Source organism: Equus caballus, chromosome 23, assembly GCF_041296265.1.
Source record: "Equus caballus isolate H_3958 breed thoroughbred chromosome 23, TB-T2T, whole genome shotgun sequence".
In the NCBI taxonomy this organism is placed as follows: Eukaryota; Metazoa; Chordata; class Mammalia; order Perissodactyla; family Equidae; genus Equus; species Equus caballus.
In genome coordinates, this window is record NC_091706.1 from 48,610,754 (window position 1) to 48,633,678 (window position 22,925).

A 22,925-nucleotide genomic window follows, 5' to 3' on the forward strand; every position below is an offset into this window, starting at 1 on the left:
GGAAGGAATATTGAGTTACATGCCTTAGACTCATTGTTGGCCCTTCCATTTACAAGATATGTGACCTTGGGTGAGTTATTTATCCTGTACATCATTGGTTTCTCATTGTGAAATGCTGGTCCCAAAGGGTTGTGGTGATAATTAAGTGAAATGGAATTTGTGAAGTGCCTGTGCACTGTAGTAATAGCTGTAATTTATTGACAGTTAAGCATAAACAGTGTGTTTTCCTTCTCTTTTTGCTAAATTCCCATATTGTTCTGTCAGGAAACCTTTTAAACCTCCCTAGGTGAACTGATTATTCCTTCCTTTGTTCTCCCATAACATGTTGCTGTTACAGATATTGTAGAGCTGAAACTCTTTTTTCACACTTCCCTGCCTGCTTCCGTCTGTAAGCTTCCTGAGAGCTAAGGAAGTGACCACACTTTGTCTCTGTATCTCTCACGTTACTCCCTCACACACAGTAGGGCCTCAGTGGCTGTGTGTTGAATAAATGTTTGAAAAAATGATTTTCTCAGGCTATCTAAGGAGCAGTGGTTTCTGATTAAAATAACAAGCAAGAATATATGACTATTTTATTTGTATTTTTAGTGGCAATTGAGGTAATTTTAAAGTGGTAATTGAAGTAATTGCTTTTTTTAATGTTGTGATAGTACATACTGAATATAAAGTGGTATTTGTTCAATGTGTGCTAATTGTTCATCTCTGAAGCTTATTTTTTAAAACCAAATATGCATTTTACTTGAGAATATTAGTGTCATGATAATCATTCATCTTTTACATATATTTGAAGTTGTCATCAGATTTCTCTTGGCATAACCCTATATTTATTCTCTTTTATTTGATCAAAATGTTTTGAAGTATGTGTTCACTTTAAAGAGGTAGGAAATTATCTCAGAGAAGAAAGAGAATTTCCTCAAACAGGCAGTTATAATGGGTTCAACTGAAGGTTTATATTACTGTTCATTCTTATTGCTTCAATTACTTGTTTAGATGATTTTACTTATATTGTGTAGTAATTTTTTTTTAGCCATATAATCGCCAAATATGCCCATTATAAAGCAAGGCAGAGAGGAATGAAGCTATCCAAAAATTAAGGCCATATATTTGTCTTATTGGATACTCCTAATGCTGACACACGTCATGCTGGATGATTGTTGCAAAATGTCTTTATAATCTAGGTGTCCATTGATGGATGAATGGATAAAGAAAATGGGTATACAGTGGAATACAATGAAATATTATTCAGCCATCAAAAATAATGAAATCTTGTCATTTGCGACAACATGGATGGACCTTGAGGGCATTATGCTAGTTGAAATAAGTCAGAGAGAGAAAGAGAAATACTGTATGATCTCACTTATATGTGGAATCTTTAAAAAACTGAGCTGATAGGTATAGAGACCAGATTGGTGGTTGCCAGGGGTGGGGGGGTGCAGGTGTGGGTGAAATAGATGAAAGGGGTCAAAGGTACAAAAAAGTACAGACTTCTGGTTATAAAAGAAATAAGTCATGAGGATGTAATTTAAAGCATGTGACTATAGTTAACAGTACTGTACTGCATATTTGAAAGTTGCTAAGGGAGGTAGATCTTAAAGTTCTCATCACAAGAAAACAAGTCTTTGTAACTGTGTATGGTGACGGATGTTAACTAGACTTACTGTGGCAATCATTTCACAATGTATACAAATATTGAATCATTATGTTGTACACCTGAAACTAATATAATGTTATGTGTCAATTTTACCTCAATAAAACAATTAAATTAAATTAAATTTTAAAAATCTTTAAAATGACTTCTCTAGGAGTTTTATTATTGTGGGTTCTTGGACAAGCTATTTAATATTTCTGAGCCTTAATTTTCTTTGGTAGGTATAGAAATAATAGATTAATGTTGGGAAGATTTATTAGTAGGCAGAGGGTTTAGGGAGAGGAGGTGCTTATAGACTCAGCTTCTAGATGAGACCAAGCTGCATTGATGTGGATGATTGGGATGGGAAAATGCCACAAGGTTTTCATTGTTGTAGTGGTTCTTAGAATCATTTGAGCCCAATAATATGGATGTATAAAACAGGACAAGAGACCGTGAAGCTGTTCATCTATCTCATTGGCTCAGATAGTGATGATAGAGTAAGAAAATCTAGAGAAATGAGGATGGGAGAGGTGAAGAAGAAACATATAACTTTCTCTAGCCAGAAGGTACTAGAAACCTAAGACCAAGCAGTGAGCTTTTTAGGCTTTGGGACCTGAAGATGTTGTTTGACTGATCCAGCTAGTCTTCTTCTGAGGAATTCTTAAGCTGGGGTCCTCAGAAACAGAGAAATCAGGGAATCCATGTACTTGGATGAGGAAAAATTACATTTTTATTTTTATTAACCTCTAACTCATATTGAGCATTTCCTTCAGTTATGAAGGGTTTGACCCAGCCAGTCCTTTTCACAATAAACCATAATAGTATTAGCAGTACTTTTGCCTTTATCATCAGTAGAGATCACAGATACATACCACAACTCAGTTATTGCCAATATTTTGAAATATTGTTTATACTTGTCACTACTTTGAAATTACAATGGTTATTAGACCTGCAGGTGGAGCTTGTTATTTAATGTGTTATTAAAGAAGTACGTCAAGGCCAGCCTGGTGGTGTAGTGGTTAAGTTTGTGTGCTCTGCTTTGGCAGCCTGGGGTTCATGGGTTTGGATCCTGGGCATGGACCTACACACCTCTCATCAAGCCATGCTGTGGCAGCATCCTACACATAAAGTTGAGGAAAATTGGCATGTACGTTAGCTCAGGAACAATATTCCTCAAACAAAAAGTGGAAGATTGGCAACAGGTGTTAGCTCAGGGCCAATCTTCCTCACCAAGAAAAAAAAAAAAAAGAAGAAGTACATAGATTACGACATCACAAATTTGTTTTTAGATTATTTATTTGTTTTTGTACTTTGATTCTCTTTGTTATCCTGTGTATTTTATTTTATGCAGTTAATTACATTATTCTGAGAAGGGCCATATTGCCAAAGAGGGTCATGGCGTAAAAATGGTAAAAAACCTTTCTTTTAGGGCTGATATGCGTTAGAGGGCATAAAGGAAGATATGGAGGAAGATGCAGAGAGGAAGTTCTAAGATAGTTGGTTGAGCATAAAAACTTAACAGAATGAAGACATGTTTTAAAAAAGAAGGGCGATCCCATTTTGCTGCTGTTGCATCGTTTAGTGCATGTGTTGAACCTTGAGTGAGAAAACCTCATGGACAGCAGATGTGTTTCTATCAGCTATGCGGGTAGCTCTGGAAATCAGGTAAGGTCCAATCAGGGAAAAGGAGGGACATTGCTAGAGGGAATTGGTTGTACAGGTGGTGGAAGACTTAGGAATCCAAACAGGGAATGATGAGGCCACCCAGAGATTAGTAATAGCAGGAAACTGCCACCACCTCTAGGCCAGAGGGCCAGTGGGAGGAGATGATGTTCCTAGAGTCCAAAGGTTGGGGCTGTCTGGTGGGAGGTAGAGCCATGGTAGGAGCTGTTCAGCTAGTGTTGGGATATTGGAGGGGATGGATGGGGAGCTGGAACCTCAAACAAAGTGCAGCTACTGTCAGAGACATGGCCGGACATAGAGCCATCTGGCAGTGGAGCATGGGAATTACAGTTCTGTGATAAAATAGAGTAGAGCGAAAGAAAGGGGCTGGGGAACAGACCCAAGATCAAACAGCCAAATGATTGACAGTGCACACCTTTTGCTCTTCAGTATTCATTGTCACCCTGCTACTCATATGTAATTCCCATACAATATGTTGTTCCTACATAACATTGCAAGTTGCAACTCAAATATCCTCCATACAAAGATGCTTTCACCTTTTCCAAAATGGGAGACAGAAAGGCTTATTAGTCATTGCATTCATCTCACAGATGATTCATGTCCTCACCATCACATCCTTATAATTTGATGTCTCATGAATTCAATTGAAAAGTTAAACACCACCAACATTCTTTATGTAATGCCAGAGGGGAGGAGCAAAGAAAAAAACATCAGTAGTAACAAATATGCAAAGTTGCTGCAATGCTTAGAGCTGGTCCTAAGGTTCTAAGTTGATATTTATCATTTTTGTCACAACCGATTCCGTGTTCCCCTTACCCTCTGCCAGCATTTCCCTTGGTAGAGTGACCAACCCTTTATTCTTGAAAAGCTTGATTCCTTAATGGTGCTGTCTCCAAGCTTCCAACTTAATGGGTTTTTTTTTTTTACTTTTTTATTGTGGTAAAATATATATAATATTTGCCATTTTAACCCTTTTCAAATGTATAGTTCAGTCGCAGACAGTGCTGTGCAACCATCACCAGTAACTATTGTCAAAATTTTTCATCATCCCAAACAGAACTTCTGCACCCATGAAGCAGTAATTCCCTAGCTGTCCTTACCCCCAGTGCCTGGTAACCTCTTAATTTACTTTCTATGAATTTGCATATTCTAGATAGATACCTCATATAAATGGCATGATGTAATATTTGTCCTTTTGTGTCTGGCTTATTTCACTTGGCAGTGTTTTCAAGGTTCATTCATTTTGTAGCATGTATCAAAATGGATAATTTTTGTTACATCACTTGGTGGAAGTATTCACCCCTTAGGAATTAAGATCTCTATGAAAAAATTAAAGCCTAAAGTTGCAAGGATTGAGGGGACGATAAAGTTATTAGAGGCTAGGTTATTAGAGAGAGGCCACTCCCACTTCCATCCCCTAATTCTTGGACCTGTGTGTGGGAGACAGAGTATATGCTAGTCTCCAGTTCAAAGCTTCTGCCTTTCCCATTGGGAAAGGCTTGGGGGAACATGTACAGTATATACTTGGGGCAGTGCTGCTTCAGGGAGCTTTAGTCAAGGAGTCTGGGAACTGACGGAGAGGTATGACTTCATATTTTGGAGGGTCAAGTCAAGATTCTGCTCACTAGACTTAGAGTTTTTCTGTTTGTTTAGATCAAATAATGCTTTAGAACTGCTTCTCCAGTGTGGTAGCCATTAGCCACTTGTGTCTTTTGAGCACTTGAAATGTGACTAGTCTGAATTAAGATGTGCTGTAAATGTAAAATACACACTGGATTTCAAAAACTTGGTACAAAAAAATGTAAAGTATCTCACTAATAATTTTTCATATTGATTACATATTGAAATAAGGATAATCTTGGATATATTGGGCTAAATAAAATATTAAAATTAATTTCATGTATTTATTTTTACTTTTTAAAATATTGCTACTAGAAAATTTAAATTACACGAGATTTGCATTGAATATCTATTGGATAGTGCTTCTTGAGAAGGCTGCCTATCTCTTTAATTCATGTGTACACCTTGATAATTGATACTACCGCAATACCTGGAGGTCAAAAATGCTCTGATTGCTACTGTACTCCTGCTGTCCATTATAGTAACTGTGCTCACCTTGTTTCTAATGGTTAATTGCTACCACGTAGCCTTTGCCACTCTGGAATGCCATCATTTTGATTGAAACTGGGGAGTCTGTCTCAATTGTGACATACCCCACCATTATCTCCATCATCTACTATTATCTCTGGCAGTAGAGGTTAGCCACCAGAGCTTTCTAATGATGCTTGTGCTGCCTACTCCAGTGTATTTTATAGCATTTTAATTAGGAAAAGAATGTCCTTTAGGCCCTGGAAGAGGATGTAGTCGGGGAAAAGGGACGTTTTGGTTTACTCGTAATAAAACCACCCCCATCTCCTTAAATCTCCAGATTATGTCAGGAAAGTACTGGCATTTTAACCTTATTAAATGATTGTAGGCTGATGTTGAATTCAATTTCCAGTCACCCATCCAGGCAAACTCTCAGAGCTAGCTTATTAAATCCAAATCAGTTCTCTATAGTATGTTCTGCAGTTTCCTGCTAATGCAAGATTAGCAAGATCTTGGAATTCTTTTGCCATACAAACTATTTTCTCCTGGAGCAGACTGAACATTTCTCCTCCTGTGGCATGCTGAGATCTGAATCTATCTATGGCAACAAAGAGTGGTGGAGATGGGTCTTGCAAATCCTCTTGCAAGACAGCTACTTCAGGTTTGGTCATTCCTAAGTCTTTAAGCAAGGGAAAGCTACTTACCTCAGACAGGGAGGAGAGGCAGCTTTTGTTGGTAAGGGATGTTTCCGGGGAGATTTGGGAGTTCAGTTTTTAGGTTTGTCTAATTCCAAAAGCGCTCATCCCATCTCCTTCCTTGATACCCTCTTCACGTTAGAAACTTGGTGAGGCTCTTCATTCAACTTGTAGTGTAATGCTGCATTCCCCGTGATTAGATTTTCTGTCTGGCCCTTAGCCTGGTTTGCTCTGGGGCTACAAGAAATAAGAGATTTTTTAAAAGTTGAGGTTATCATTTTGTTTTTGTAAGTTCTCTAGCGTAGTCAGCTTTAGCCTTCCCACCCCACAGGTCTTGTAGTAAACAATTCTGCCATAACGGTCAAGAGCACTTGCTACTGCGCTTCCCAAAGGTTCATCCTCAACTGGCACTTCGTTCTAAACAACTGCACATACTTTAAATAATAGTGATCTCACTGTATGCCATGGATCACTAGGATCCCCTTTCTGCATTGTGTTTAGCTCATCTAGGTTTGCAACCCTGTATCAGAAGCCCATCTTGAGACCATTTCTGATACCAAGAGCAATATTACTTGGTAATATTGGTGTCCAGTCAGGAAAATAGAAACGGCTCCAGGTCTTTCGACAAAGGGATGTTGGTAGAGGGAATTGGTTACGTAGGTACTAGAAGAGCTGAAAAGACAAATAGGGGATGTTAAAGCAACTTAGAGGGTAGCAACATTAGGAAGCTGCTTCCACTCCTAGGGTTGGTAAAAGCCAGACCATTTAGAGGGAGCTAGGGCTGTGGAAGGATGGACTATCCAGAAGGAATTTGCAGCCACAGAGAAGACGGAGATGTTGCTCGAGGTAGATCTAGAGTGGGAGAAATGCCTTGGCTACTTCTCTCCTGCCCTCAACACCACCACAAGTGCCTTCCATTGGTCAAACCACGTGGGAAGCCAGCTATCAAGGCAGCCTGGGAAATGGAGTTCCTACAATAGTGAGACATGCTGGAGAAGAATGGGGAGAGGATCTGAGGGCCAATAGGTAAATGATTGGCACAACCAGGAATGCCCAAATGTTATTCTTTATTCTTTTGAGGAGAGAGAGGGAGTGGGCAGAGAGGGGTAGAGTGGTTCTGAAACAAATGGAGTTATCTAGAATATGTAATTAAGATTGTTCTATGATTTTTTTTTTTTTCTGGTGAGGAAGATTGGCCCTGACCTAACATTGGTTGCCAATCTTCCTATTTTTTTTGCTTGAGGAAGATTGTTGCTGAGCTAACATCTGTGCCAATCTCCCGCTGTTTTTTTGTACATGGGATGCTGCCACAGCATGGCTTAATGCACAGTGTGTAGCTCCGCACCTGGGACCTGAACGTGTGAACCCCGGGCTACTGAAGCAGAGTGTGCAAACTTAACCACTATGCTACCAGGCTGGCCCCTATGATTTTCTTCTTTAACTGTTAAGAGATATTTGTAAATTCTTATTTTGTAAGTATAAGTGTTCTGAAGACATTTGCTTTTCTAAAATTTTTTTTCACTATTACATCATCCTTTTATTATCTTACTGTATTGCCCAAAGCACTGCATCATCTTTTAAGACAGTATAAAAAAATATGGAGATATTATCTTTGTAGTTTATTTTTTTATTGTGGTCTAAATAGTGTATAACATTGTGAAATTTCAGTTGTGCATTAATATTTGTCAAATGCCATATAAATGTGTCCCTGCACCCCTTGTGACCCACCCTCCCTGAGTAACCACTAAATTGTTCTCTTTGTCCATAAGTTTGTTTATATTCCACCTATGAGTGAAATCATATGGTGTTTGTCTTCCTCTGTCTGGCTTATTTTGCTTAACATCATGCCCTCAAGGTCCATTCATGTGGTTGCGAATGGGATGATTATGTCTTTTTTAATGGTTGAGTAGTAGTCTGTTGTATATATATACCACATCTTTGTCCAATCATTGGTCATTGGGCACTTGGGTTGCTTCCACATCTTGGCTATTGTGAATAATGCTGCAGTGAAAAGAGGGGTGCATAAGTCTCTTTGTATTGTTGATTTCAAGTTCTTTGGATAAATACTCAGTAGTGGGATAGCTGGATCATAAGGTAATTGTATTTTTAGTTTTTGGAGAAATCTCCATACTGTCTTCCAAAGTGGCTGCACCAGTTTGCATTCTCACCAGCAGTGGATGAGGGTTCCCTTTTCTCCACAACTTCTCCAGCATTTATTATTTTTTGTCTTGGTGATTATAGCCATTATAACGGGCGTAAGGTGATATATAAGTGTAGTTTTGATTTGCATTTCCCTCATGATTAGTGATGTCGAGCATCTTTTCATGTACCTATTGGCCATCTGTATATCTTATTTGGAAAAAGATCTGTTCATATCCTCTACCTACTTTTTGATTGGGTTGTTTATTTTTTTGTAGTTCAGTTGTGTGAACTCTTTATTTATTAGGGAGGTTAACCCCTTATCGGATATATGATTTGCAATTATTTTCTCCCAGTTGGTGGGTTCCTTTTTCATTTTGATCTTGGTTTCCTTTGCCTTCCAGAAGCTCTTTAGTCTGATGAAGTCTCACTTGTTTATTTTTTCTTTTGTTTCCCTTGTCTGAGTGGACATTCTATTAGTAAATATCCTTTTAAGGTTGATGTCAAAGAGTGTACTGCCTATATTTTATTCCAGAAGTTTTATGATTTCTGATCTTACCTTCAAGTCTTTGATCCATTTTCAGTCTATTTTTTATGCATGGAGAAAGATAATGATCTACTTTCATTCTTTTGCATGTGGCTATCCAGCTTTCACAGCACCGTTTATTGAAGAGGCTCTCCTTTCTCCATTGTATGTTCTTGGCTCCTTTGTAAAGATAATTGCCCACACATGTGTGGTTTTATTTCCGGGCTTTCAATTCTGCTCCATTGATCTATGTGCCTGTTTTTATACCAGTACCATTGCTGTTTTGATCACTATAGCTTTGTAACATGTTTTGAGGTCAGGGATTGTGATGCCACCAGCTTTGTTCTTGTTTCTCAGGATTGCTTTGGCTATTCTGGGTCTTTTGTTGCCCCATATGAATTTTAAGATTCTTTGTTCTATTTCTGTGCAGAATGTCATTAGGATTCTGATTGGGATTTCATTGAATCTGTAGATTGCTTTGGGTAATATGGTAATTTTAACTATGTTTATTCTTCCAATCAGTGAACATGGAATATCTTTCCATTTCTTTATGTCTTTATTGATTTCTTTCAGTAATGTCTTATAGTGTTCCTTGTATAGGTCTTTCACCTCCTTGGTTAGATTTATTCCTAGATATTTTATTCTCTTTGTTGCGATTATAAATGGGATTGTATTCTTGAGTTCTTGTTCTGTTAGTTCGTTATTAGGGTATAGAAATGCTACTGATTTTTGTATGTTGACTTTGTATCCTTCAACTTTGCTGTAATTGTTGATTATTTCTTATAGTTTTCCGATGGGTTCTTTAGGGTTTTCTACATATAAAATCATGTTGTCTGCAAAGAGCAAGAGTTTCACTTCTTCCATGCCTATTTGGATTTCTTTTATTTCTTTTTCCTGCCTAATTGCTCTGGCCAAAACCTCCAGTACTATGTTGAATAAGAGTGGTGAGAGTGGGCACCCTTGTCTTGTTCCTGTTCTCAGCAGGATGGCTTTCAGTTTTTCCACGTTGAATATGATGTTGGCAGTGAGTTTGTCATATATGGCCTTTATTATGTTGAAGTATTTTCCTTCTATACCCATTTTAGTGAGAGTTTTTATCATGAATGGATATTGGATCTTGTCAAATGCTTTCTCTGCATCTATGGAGAGAATCATGTGGTTTTTGTTCCTCCTTTTGTTAATACGGTGTATCACATTGACTGATTTGCAGATGTTGAACCATTCTTGTGTCCCTGGTATGAATCCCACTTGATCATGGTGTATGATCTTTTTAATGTGTCGTTGTATTCAGTTTGCTGATATTTTGAGGATTTTTGCATCTATGTTCATCAGCAATATTGGCCTGTAATTTTCCTTCTTTGTGTTGTCCTTGTCTGGTTTTTGGATCAGGGTGATGTTGGCCTTCTAGAATGTGTTAGGAATATTTCCATCTTCATCGATTTTTTGGAATAGTTTGTTTGAGAAGAATAGGTAATAAATTGTCTTTGAATGTTTGGTATATTTCTCTAGAGAAGTCCTCTGGTCCTGGACTTTTATTTTTGCGGAGGTTTTTGATTACTGTTTCAATCTCTTTACTTGTGATTGGTCTATTCAGATTCTCTATTTCTTCTTGATTCAGTTTTGGGAGGTTGTAAGAGTCTAAGAATTTATCCATTTCTTCTAGATTGTCCAGTTAGTTGGCTTATAGTTTTTCATAATATTCTCTTATAATCTTTTGTATTTCTGTGGTATCCATTCTTTTTTTTTTTTTAAGATTTTATTTTTCCTTTTCCTCCCCAAAGCCCCCCGGTACATAGTTGTATATTTTTAGTTGTGGGTCCTTCCAGTTGTGGCATGTGGGACGTCACCTTGGCGTCGCTTGATGAGTGGTGCCATGTCTGTGCCCAGGATCCGAACCAGTGAAACACTGGGCTGCCGAAGCAGAGCGTGTGAACTTAACCACTCCGCCACAGGGCCAGCCCTTGTGGTATCCATTCTAATTTCTCGTCTTTCATTTCTAATTTTATTTATTTGAGGCTTCTCTCTTTTTTTCTTAGTGAGTCTGGCTAAGGGTTTGTCAATTTTGTTTATCCTCTCAAAGAACCAGCTCCTTGTTTCATTGGTCTTTTTTTGCAGTCTTTTTTGTTTCAATTTCATTTATTTCTGCTCTAATTTTTATAATTTCCCTCCTTCTGCTGAGTTTGGGCTTTGTTTGTTCTTCTTTTTCTAATTCTGTTAGGTGTAGTTTAAGATTGTTGATTTGAGATTTTTCTTGTTTGTTAATGTAAGCTGGTATTGCTGTAAATTTCTCTCTTAGGACCTCTTTTGCTGCATCCCATAAGACTTGGTATGGTGTGTTTTCGTTCTTGTTTGTCTCCAAATATTTTTTGATTTCTCTCTTTATTTATTTGACAACCCATTGGTTGTTCAGTAGCATGTTGTTTAGTCTCCACAGTTTTGTTTCTTTTCCAGCTTTTTTCTTTTTTTTTCTTTTTTTTTTTTTAAAACTCTTTTTTTTTTTTTTAAAGATTTTATTTTTTCCTTTTTCTCCCCAAAGCCCCCCGGTACATAGTTGTGTATTCTTCGTTGTGGCATGTGGGACGCTGCCTCAGCGTGGTTTGATGAGCAGTGCCATGTCCGCGCCCAGGATTCGAACCAACGAAACACTGGGCCGCCTGCAGCGGAGCGCGCGAACTTAACCACTCGGCCACGGGGCCAGCCCCTCCAGCTTTTTTCTTGTAGTTGATTTCTAATTTCACCGCATTGTGGTCAGAAAAGATAGTGGATATGATTTCAATCTTCTTAAATTTACTGAGGTTTGCGTTGTTTCCCAATATATGGTCTATCCTTGAGAATGTTCCATGTGCTTTTCAGAAGAACGTGTATTCTGCTGTTTTTGGATGGAGTGCTCTCTACATATCTATTAAGTTCATCTGGTCTAGTTTTTTGTTTAAGTCCACTATCTCTCTGTTGACTTTTTGTCTGGATGTTCTATCCATTGATGTAAGTGGGGTGTTGAAGTCCCCTACTATTACTGTGTTGTCGTTGATATCTTCTTTTAGGTTTCTTAGTAGTTGCTTTATGTACTTTGGTGCTCCTGTGTTAGGTGCGTACATGTTTATAACTGTTATGTCTTCTTGGTGGAGGGTCCCTTTTATCATTATATACTGCCCCTCTATGTCTCTCATTACCGGATTTATCTTGAAACTTTGACAGAAGTATGGCAACACCTGCTTTCTTTTGTTTGCCATTAGCTTGAAGTATTGTCTTCCATCCCTTCACTCTGAGCCTATGTTTGTCTCTAGAGTTGAGGTGTGTTTTCTGGAGACAGCATACTTTTGGGTCTTGTTCTTTAATCCATCCTACCACTCTGTGTTTTTTGATTGGGGAATTCAATCCACTTACATTTAGAGCGGTTATTGATATCTGAGGGCTTAATACTGCCATCTTATCAGGTGTTTACCAGTTCTTCTGCATTTTCTTTGTTTCTTGTCCTGTGTATTTCGGACTACCTATTTGATTAGATAGTTTTCTCTGTTGGTTTTCTTCGTTTTCTGCTTGTTTATTGTAAATGTCTCTGTTCTATTTATTTGTTTAGTGGTTAACCCTTAGGTTTGTATACAAAATCTTGTAGCTGAGATAGTCCGTTTTCTGATAGCCTCTTATTTCCTTAGACTATACTGATTCCATCCCCTTTCTCTTCCCGTTCTAAGTTATCTTTGTCGTATCCTTTTCCATCTTGTGTTGTGATTATGGTTAAAAAGATGAGATCGTTTTTGTTTTGATGTTTTCCTTTTCTTTATCCTTGATGTTAAAGTTAAGTGTTAACTAACCTGATCTGATAGAGAGCTGCTGTTTTCTGATTATTACCTACCTATTCATCTCCTTGCTCAGGGCTTTGTAGCCCCTTTTCTATTTTTTTTTTTCAGGTAGGAAGGCCTTCTTGATGATTTCTTGTTGCGGGGGTTGGGGGTGATCTCTATCTGGGAAGGGTTTTTTTTTTTTTGAGGAAGATTAGTCCTGAGCTGACTCCTGCCAATCTTCCTCTTTTTGCTGAGGAAGACTGGCCCTGAGCTAACATCCATGCCCATCTTCCTCTACTTTCTGTGTGGGACACCTACCACAGGATGGCTTGCCAAGTGGTGTCATGTCCACACGGGATCCGAACAGGTGAACCCTGGGCCACTGAAGCAGAACGTGCGCACTTGACTGCTGTGCCACCAGGCCAGCCCCAGTCTGGGAAAGTTTTTATTTCTCCATCATATCTGAAGGAGATTTTTGCTGGATAGAGTATTCTTGGCTGAAAGTTTTTGTCTTTCAGGATTTTGAATATATCATTCCACTCTCTCCTAGCCTGTAAGGTTTCTACTGAGAAATCTGCTGAAAGCCTGATAGGGGTTCCTTTGTAAGTTATTTTTTCCTGCCTTGCTGCCTTTAGTATATTTTCTTTGTCCTTGACTTTTGCCAGCTTCATTCCTATATACCTTGGAGTGGGTCTTTTTACATTGACAAAGTTAGGAGATCTGGAGGCCTCTTTCATGTGGATTTCCAGCTCCCTTCCCAGGTTTGGGAAGTTCTCAGCTATTATTTCTTTGAACAACCTTTTTACTCTTTTTGCTCCATTCTCCTTCTCTTTCCCCTCTGGAATACCTATAATCCTTATGTTGCATTTCCTGACTGAATCAGATATTTGTCTCAGAGCTTCTTCATTTCTTTTTAGTCTTAGTTCTCTCTTCTTCCTCTGAAGCATTTCTATAGCACTATCCTCTAACTGGTTGATTCTCTCCTCCATATTGTCAGCTCTGTTCTTTAGAAAATCCAGATTTTTCTTTATTTCATCCACTGTGGTTTTCATTTCTAACATTCTGATGGGTTCTTTATGGTTTCAATCTCCTTTGTGAAGAAGCTCCTGAATTTGTTAGTTTATCCTTCTGTGTTTTCTTGTAACTCGTTGAGTTTTTTCTGTGATAGCTGTTTTAAATTCTTTGTCATTTAGCTTACGGATTTCTGTTCCTTCAGGATTGGTTTCTGGGTACGTGTCACTTTCCTTCTAGTCTGGAGCTTTAATATACCTACTCATACTGCTTGATGGGGTAGATTTTTGCTTCATCATAGTGTTCTTATCAGGTCACAGCTGCCACGTACTGTCACAGGATGGGGATCAGGCACTGTGTATTCTGGGTCTGGCATGAGCAGGGGCTCCCCAACTCCAGCCACTGACTGCGTTTCTCTCTGAGCAATTGATCGATGGCAGATCTGGAGCACCAGGCACGGGGGAGGGTACTCTCCTTCCTCAGTGCTTCCCTCTGCCCCTGCTTGTCGCTCTGTACAGAAAGGACTGTGCACTTTCCCTTTCTCTGCTGCCGCTGCCAAGCTCTCTGCACCGTGCTCTGGACGACTCTGGGGCTGTTCACTTTTCCCATCACCACTGCCAAGCTCTCTGCGCCTTGCTCCAGGTGAACCTAGGGCTGGAGTGCCTGCACCCTTCCCCCACCCCCGCTCCACTAACCTGCTCACTGCACTGTGCTCTGGATGATTCTGGGGCTGGAATACGGGCAGGGACAGGATGCCCTTTTCACCTGCGCACTTTGTGCTGCCATGGCCCATCTCTCTCCATGGAGCTCCTGGGGATCACCTTCCACTTCTTCCAGAGGATCCAGCCCCACCACCACCTTCAGGTGTATGGCTCTGTGGGTCTCCCAGACATCTTTTGTGATCTGTATATATCCTCTGTTGGTGTATGAATGTCCTTTTGGTTGTATCTTAGAGGGGAGAGTTCAAGGGGAGAGCTCACTCCACCATGATACTGATGTCACTCCTGCTTTTCTAAAATTTTTAAAAATTTCAATTGGAAGTTATTATTTTATTCTTTTATTATTTTTTGAAGAAAAGTGTACCTCCTGCTGCACTCTGCATGTTAACAGCTACTTATGGGAATTTCTGATGTTGCCCTTCAGAAATCCTTTTGTCTTTTCTTATTTGATGATTGGACCATCTGTTTCTAGCCTGGTGTAGTAGCTGGGAAAGAAAAAGTCTCAATGTTTTACTACATGATACCTTTCTAGCATTCTCCCTCATCCACCATCTCTTTCTCTCCCATCAGCAATAATAATTTTGCTTTTCTTTGAACTGTCATAACATTTGTACCTCTTTTATAAAACTTATCCCATATGGCTTTCTATAGCATTTCATTCCTTGAGATCAGGGACTCTATCATGTTATTATATTTTTCACTGTACTTGACACATAGCAAGTGTTTAATATTATTTAATGAATTATTGATTAGATACTAGAATTTCAAAGTGGGAAAGGACTTTATGAATCATCCTGCTCTAACTCTCTGATCTGTCTTCTGTCACACTACTTCATGGAAAGATATTAGATAAATTAGATCTAGTCATTAGATACCTGGTTATCTAGATATTAGATAAATTAGATATTAGTTCATTAAAATCCCTTCAAAATTGGCACTTTTATTGCTTTATGCTCTATCAATAATGTCATGATCAAGAGAAATGATATAGGCAATATTTACCAAATTATACTTTGATGTAATTTGCTTCTCGATTTCATTTAGGAAACAGAAGGAAGAGAAGAGAGAATGAATTTTTAAGTGCTCACTATATGTCATGTATTTTTTTCATTTCCTAGGTATGACTATTTCTGATTAAAACTTGTGATTTCTCTTTGTTTTTGTGAGAAGTTCATAAAAGTTCTTTTGGTTTTTATTGTTTTCTGTAGTGGATTTTCTAAAATAACAAAGATTAATGAGTGTCATTTAATAAGTAAGGCTAGTGCTTCTTTTCCCCTCTTTCAGAAAGTATAGATTTATAAATTCTTATCTTGTAAATATTATAGAAACACGTTTCTCTAAGAAATTTAAATGTTTGGCTGCATGATCTCATAATCTTGGAGACATATTTTAATATTGCTTCATGATATCAGAAATCTGTTTTTAGCTGGCAAGCTATGAGAGCCAGATTGCTAAGCTACGATCCGAGGTTGAAAAAGGAGAGGCATTGCGACAAAGTCTGGAATATGACCTGGCCGTGGCTAGAAAGGAAGCTGGTCTTGGAAGACGGGCTGTTGAAGAGCGATTAGCTGAGGCACATAGGATCCAAGAAAAACTCTGTGGTAAGACTATTTCCATTTCTTCCTGTGTTTAGGGTTGTAACCTCATTGTGTATCATTGCTTGTTGTTGTGTATACATTCCATATAGGGTTAGAGGTAGGGTTTTGATTCATTGACTGCCCTTTGATGGACAGACTTCTGGGTGAGTATAAAGTCTTCTGGCAATTCTGTGAACTTTCATCTACTTTAAAATAATTTTTTTTATGTTGTGCATGTATGGAAAAATTCCGTTAATCTTTTTTAGAGCGCTTATTCCAGAATGAACAGCAGAATCATATTGAAATTTTCTTTTTTTTGCTGAGGACGCTCAGCCCTGAGCTAACATTTGTTGCCAGTCCTCCTCTTTTTTTCCTTGAGGGAGATTAACCCTGAGCTAACATCTGTGCCAGTCGTCCTCCACTTTATATGTGGGTTGCTGCCACAGCATGGCTGATGAGTGGTATAGGTTTGCACCTGGGATCTGAACCTGTGAACCTGGGCTGCTGAAGTGGAGCACGCCAGACTTTACTACACCATGGGGCGGGCCCCTCGTTGAGATTTTTTAAAAAAACGTTTATCCTAGGCCTCCTATCAGACCTAGTCTGATATAGTCTGGATTAGAATCTCTAACTTGAGAATCAGTATGGTCAAGGAGCACTGCAAGCAATTTTGTGGGTGAGCCAGGTTTAGGAACCACTGGGTGGGGCCTGGGAAAGAAAAAGTCACTGGATTTAATCCTCAAAAGTTATCTGTTATATAGCATCAGAACATTTTAAAACTTTTTATTTAAGTATAGTATATATAAAGACATGTGCCTGGATAAGTGTACAACTCATAATAAGCACCCAGATCATGGAACCAAGATCTGGAAACAGAAATCCCAGAAAATTATCAGAATGGATAACTACTATCTTGATTTTTAATAGTAAGGATTAATTTTGCCTCTCTTTTGTACTTTATATAAATGGAATCATATGGTATGGACTCTTTTGTATCTGGCTTCTTTCCTTCAACATTGTGTTTGTATGTTCACCCATGTTGAGTTTAGTATTACATTGTGTGAACATATCACACTTATATTTATCTATTTCTATGATGGGCATTTGGGTAGTGTCCAGTTTTTGGTTAAGAATAATGTTGCTGTGAATACTCTTATACACAGTAGGTTTGAATTGAGAACACTGAACATGAATTCAGAAGATTTAGATTTAGGTCCTGGTTTTACCATTTACTTACTGATATTTGAACCTAGGTTATTTTAAGGATGAAATGAGAAAATGAAAGTGCTCCGTTAACTGCACGGGGCTAAACAAATGTTATTATTATTGTAAAGGTTACAGTCAGTTTTGACCAACTGTCTTGGGTTATTGCCTTTGGTGAGAAGTATTTTTGATTAACTGTAGCATTTAATAACTACACCACTACCTGGAACTTAGGGATATAAGAATTGAAAGGCACTAGATATACAAGTTAATGACTTTCATTTAATTTTGAGGAAATTGAAGTCCAGGGAAAATGGGAAGTTACTTGCCCAAAGTCAAGTGATTTTAGCAGACACTTTACAGAGGAAGATAGAATGGCCATTAATTGCATCAAAAATGGCTAACCTCACTTATCAGGGAACTGCAAGTTAAAACCACAGTGACTGTCACAACATCCCCATCAGATGGCTCTAATTGAAAAGACTGTCAATACCAAATGTTGGTGAGGATGTAGAGGAACTGGAGCTCCTATACTACTTTGTTAGTGGGAGAGTAAAATGATGGAAGTACTTTGGGGAAAAAACTGGCATATTCTTTTAAAATGAACATCATTTATCCTATGACCCAGCAGTTTTACTCTTTGGTATTTCCCCCCAAGAAACATTTGTCCACAATTGTCTAGACTTGTATAAGAATTTCATAGCAACTCCATTCATGACAGCCCCAAAGTGGAAAAAAACTCTGAATGTCCATTGACAAGAAAATGAAGAAACAATTTATGTTATATTCATACAATGAAATACTACTCAGCACTAAAAATGAACCAACTACTGATACATGCAATAACATGAATGAATCTCAAAAACTTTATGCTGAGTGGAACTTTACAGAGACGAGGACATCCTGTATGATTCTATTTATATGAAGTTCTAGGACAGAAAAAACTAATTGTTTGTGAAATAAATCAGAATATTGGTTGCCTCTGGGATGGGTCGTCAGTGAGGATTGAGTGGGAAAAGGTATGAGGAAACTTTTTGGATTGAAGAAAATATTCTATATTTTGATAGGGCTTCATGAGTGTATGCATTTTGCAAATCTCTTTGAATGGTACACTTAAGATCTGTGCATCTTATGATCTGTAAATTTTACATGCAAGAAAAGTAAAACTATATTGACTTCTAGTTATTGATAGGAATACTGAGTTATTTAGGAATGAAATGTACTTTATTGCAACTTGCTTTGAAATGCATAAAAAAGTATGATGGTCTAATGAATGGATAAATGAATGGATGCATGGATAGATGGATGAATGTCTGATAAAGCAAAAATAGTAAAATCTTAAAAATCATAGAGTCTAGTCTGGGTTTATGGGTATTCACTGTATAATACTTTCAACTTTCTGTATTTTTGAAAATTTTTATGATAAAATGTTGAGGGTAAAATAAAAAACAACCTAATGGAGTTGTGGGATATTCAAAGGGATAATCCTATAACGATTGAGATAATAGGAGATGTGACAACAGAGAAAAGTTTGGAAGCTGGAAAGCAAATGGATGAGGGATAACTGATTTAGCAGACTTGAGATGTCAGAATCCTAAGCCAGGAGTGGGGAAAGTTGGCAGATAACTTGTTAGATAGTCAAAGGCTCATGAACTGGAAGCACCAGATACCTTTGGAATTAGGAATTAGAACTGTAGTAGTGGGTGAAATAAAGAGGGTTACATGAAAGCTGTTGGCTCTAGAGGCAGTTAGATTCTTAGATCCCCTTCTCAAGAGCATGCTACTCTGGGATTACTCCCACTTCCTAGGAGGAAGGCTTAGTTTCTGGAGATGATAAAATAGAGGGTCTCCAGAGTGGCAAATGCAGGAAGATGGCATACTCAATGCTGAATATTGAGGAACTGTTCTTTCTGGCTTCCTTTTTCTGTTGGCTTCCCCAAAAGCTAGCACCCAGATTTCTACAGTCCAGGTGGGAGCTTGGAAGACTCTTCTGTAGGTCAACTGACCAAGCCAAGAGGAAAAACATAATGATACCGATGTTGAGGATCTCCTAATAAATGGGCCAACCAGGTCCTCCTCCAGTGAAGACCACCATTGCCAAGCTCCACCCTCAAGCTCAGAATCTAGGTGGTGGGTAAATGGGTGTATATAAGGTGTGTCAGCCTTATAGTTACTCTTAGTTGAGAGCACACAACCAAGAATTACCAGATACTTGAGGAAAGCCTCTAAAGTGGAGAGAAAAAAATTAACTTGGAAGAACCAGAAACTCTGCAGGGAGAAGATTTAACAAGTAAGTAGTATTAATATCCTCAGAGCTAGAAGAGAATATCCATGATGCAAGAACCAGATGCTATATAAAAAGGGAAGCTCTTAGAAATTAAAATATGAAATCAGAAATGAAAAATGTCAGTAGAAGTATTGGAAGATAAAGATGGAAGAAATCTCCCAGAAATTAGAGTAAAAAAGACAGAAGTGGAAAAATAGAAGAGAAAAGACAAAAAATTTTGAGGAACAGTCTGAATAATAGGGAATATTGAAAGAAAAAGATGAGAGAGAAAACAGAGAGGGATAAGTCATCAATTAAATTATGTAAGAAAACATCTTAGAACTCAGGTTCTGAGTTGCCAGATTAAAAGGGCCCATTGAGTATTCACCACTATGGAAGGACATAGACCCACCTGAAGGCATAGCATTATGAATTTCAGAAAAAATAGAGACAAAGAGAAGACCCTAAAGCTTTCAAGAAGAAGAAAAAAGAAAAATGGGCCACATGCAAAGAAACAGGAATCAAAACGGCCTCAAACTTCTTGCTGCAATACTGGATGCTAGACCATGGAATGATGCTTTGTAGAGAGGGCAACTGGATGGGAGGGAGACTTTTTGTGCCTTTTATGCCTATGACTTTTGAACTTTTTGAATAATAAGAATAATTTAAGAATAATACTACTAATGGTGGCATTTTTGTTTGTTTAACAAGTGTGTTTGTATATATCTCCTCATTTTGTCTTCATGACAACTTAACTAGGAGGGATTCTCTTCTCAGTGAGGGTTAGAGAGTCAGAGAGGTTTAAGCTGGTGGTGGGTGATGGAGCCGGACCTGGAAGCCTTTGATTACTTCTTTTCTAGTTGCTGAAACAGAGCAGCAGCCGAAGTGAGTTCCGAGGTGTTGGTTATTGTTGGGGTAATACTAGGATGAGAGGTCCTTTGAGCCTAGCTTGGGGGAGTGAATAACTTTAGTTCTAAGGGTTGAAGCAGTGGTTCCCAGCCTCAGTGTTGTGACAGTCTCGTGGGTAAAGGTGTGTCACAACTAATTTGTAGCCAGTGGTCAAATATCAAAGTTTGTAATCTGTGCTTAATGAAAGTAGCAGTATAAGTCACAGTCTTTTTAAAAAGACATTTGATTTATTTTCTTGAATAGGAGAAAAAGCAGTAGAGTTGCTACGGTGCTAGAGGGGCTCCTACTTGGGCGTGCCTCTAGGAGTATGTCATACTTCTACGGTGCTAGAGGGGCACCTACTTGGGCATACCTCTAGGAGTATGTCATACTTCTACTGTACTAGAGGGGCTCCTACTTGGGCATACCTCTAGGAGTATGTCATACTTCTACTGTACTAGAGGGGCTCCTACTTGGGCATACCTCTAGGAGTATGTCATACTTCTACTGTGCTAGAGGGGCTCCTACTTGGGCATACCTCTAGGAGTATGTCATACTTCTACTGTACTAGAGGGGCTCCTACTTGGGCGTGCCTCTAGGAGTATGCCATACTTCTACTGTGCTAGAGGGGCACCTACTTGGGCATGCATCTAGGAGTATGTCATACTTCTACTGTACTAGAGGGGCTCCTACTTGGGCGTGCCTCTAGGAGTATGTCATACTTCTACTGTGCTAGAGGGGCACCTACTTGGGCATACCTCTAGGAGTATGTCATACTTCTACTGTACTAGAGGGGCACCTACTTGGGCATACCTCTAGGAGTATGTCATACTTCTACTGTACTAGAGGGGCACCTACTTGGGCATACCTCTAGGAGTATGTCATACTTCTACTATACTAGAGGGGCTCCTACTTGGGCGTGCCTCTAGGAGTATGTCATACTTCTACTGTACTAGAGGGGCACCTACTTGGGCGTGCCTCTAGGAGTATGCCATACTTCTACTGTGCTAGAGGGGCACCTACTTGGGCATACCTCTAGGAGTATGTCATACTTCTACTATACTAGAGGGGCACCTACTTGGGCGTGCCTCTAGGAGTATGCCATACTTCTACTGTGCTAGAGGGTCACCTACTTGGGCATACCTCTAGGAGTATGTCATACTTCTACTATACTAGAGGGGCATCTACTTGGGCGTGCCTCTAGGAGTATGTCATACTTCTACTGTGCTAGAGGGGCTCCTACTTGGGCGTGCCTCTAGGAGTATGTCATACTTCTACTGTGCTAGAGGGGCTCCTACTTGGGCGTGCCTCTAGGAGTATGTCATACTTCTACTGTACTAGAGGGGCACCTACTTGGGTGTGCCTCTAGGAATATGTCATGCCGTTTCATGGCAAAGTCATCTTTGTCTGGAGGAAAGAGGAGATTGAGATATTACAGAATAGATTGGTTCTGGAACAGTGAGCTTTTCAAAAGTTTACTGGTATGAAGAGGTTAAATGTTTTGTCCTAAGATCACGCTGTAAGTGGAATCAGCTCTAATGCCTAGGTTTTTGGTTTTTATGTTTTCTTAATGGTTTTTTGTTTTTATGGTTATAGATATACCTATTACTCTTTTATATTTTTAATAGCTCAGAATACAGAACTTCAAGGAAAGGCAAATGAGATCGAGAAAGTGTTCCAGACTTCCCAGCAAAAATGGAAAGAAGAGTGCAGAAGATTTGAACGTGATTTGGAGGAAAGAGACAATATAATTCAAAATTGCAATCGAGAATATGATTTACTTGTGAAAGAAAAAAGCAGACTAGAGAAAACTCTACAGGTAAAATATTTTTTATAAAGGAATTTTGCTATATATGCTATTCATTGAGATGTGTTATACGTTATTTGAAGTTATCCTTGGAAAGGAAAACAGCTACCAGAAAGGAAAAAAAGTCTGATTTCCTTCTTTCCTACCTTGGTCCTTCCTTGTTCCTTCCTTCCTTCTTCCTTCTTTACTTCCTTCCTTCCTTCTTTCTTTCCTTCCTCCCTCCCTCGCTCTCTTTCTCCCTCCTTCCCTTCCTTCCCTCCATACCTCCCTTCCTCTCTTCTTTACTTTTTAGAGGCATTCTTGCTGATCTCTTTTGTAATATGCTTTAGTAATATATTAATATATATATTCTTTATTTTTGTGAAAAACAATTTGAGATCTCTGATCAAAATAAAAAAAAAATCCCAAGCCAGCCCCAGTGGCCTAGTGGTTAAGTTTGGCGTGTGCCGCTTTGGTGACCCCGGTTCGGTTCCTGGGTACAGACCTACACGTCAGTGGCTGTGCTGTGGCAGTGCCTTACATACAAAAAAGAGGAAGCTTGGCTAGCTCAGGGTGAATCTTCCTCAGCAAAGATAAATAAATACAAAACTCCAAAACATTTATATGAGCCTATTACAAGAACCTACTGCCCCTTTGGTCCAGCAGCATGAAAATTTGGAATTTTAGAAATAAAGGCTCTAGATTTTCATCTGAATATACAATAAATATAGAAAAATATTTATATATCTGATGTAAGCTTCATTATCTGTATAGAACACATTCTATATAGATATGATGTGTAAAATTTTGATGACCTTTTACTAAAATTATTGTGAGCTATTTATTCTCCCATTTTTTGTTCCTTTTTACTCTCTAAAGTATAGTCTAAAGTTAAAAGTGCCAACAGCTTAGAAGATAGATTTTGACTTGCC

The 22,925-nt window shown here is 38.7% G+C and overlaps 1 protein-coding gene across 13 annotated transcripts in view; it reads left to right on the forward strand.

Moving 5' to 3' along the window:
* CCDC171 (coiled-coil domain containing 171) overlaps positions 1–22,925 on the forward strand; it is a 293,940-nt gene that overhangs the window by 19,002 nt on the left and 252,013 nt on the right. For 10 of the 13 annotated variants that reach the window (XM_070248923.1, XM_023627387.2, XM_023627386.2 and 7 more), the window contains exons 4-5: positions 15,700–15,874; positions 21,836–22,026. In XM_070248923.1, the coding sequence (XP_070105024.1) occupies positions 15,700–15,874; positions 21,836–22,026 (366 nt within the window). Of the gene's footprint in view, positions 1–15,315; positions 15,392–15,685; positions 15,875–21,835; positions 22,027–22,925 lie in introns of those variants that run through there. The other 3 variants (XM_070248930.1, XM_070248932.1, XM_070248931.1) reach the window with 3 other exon arrangements.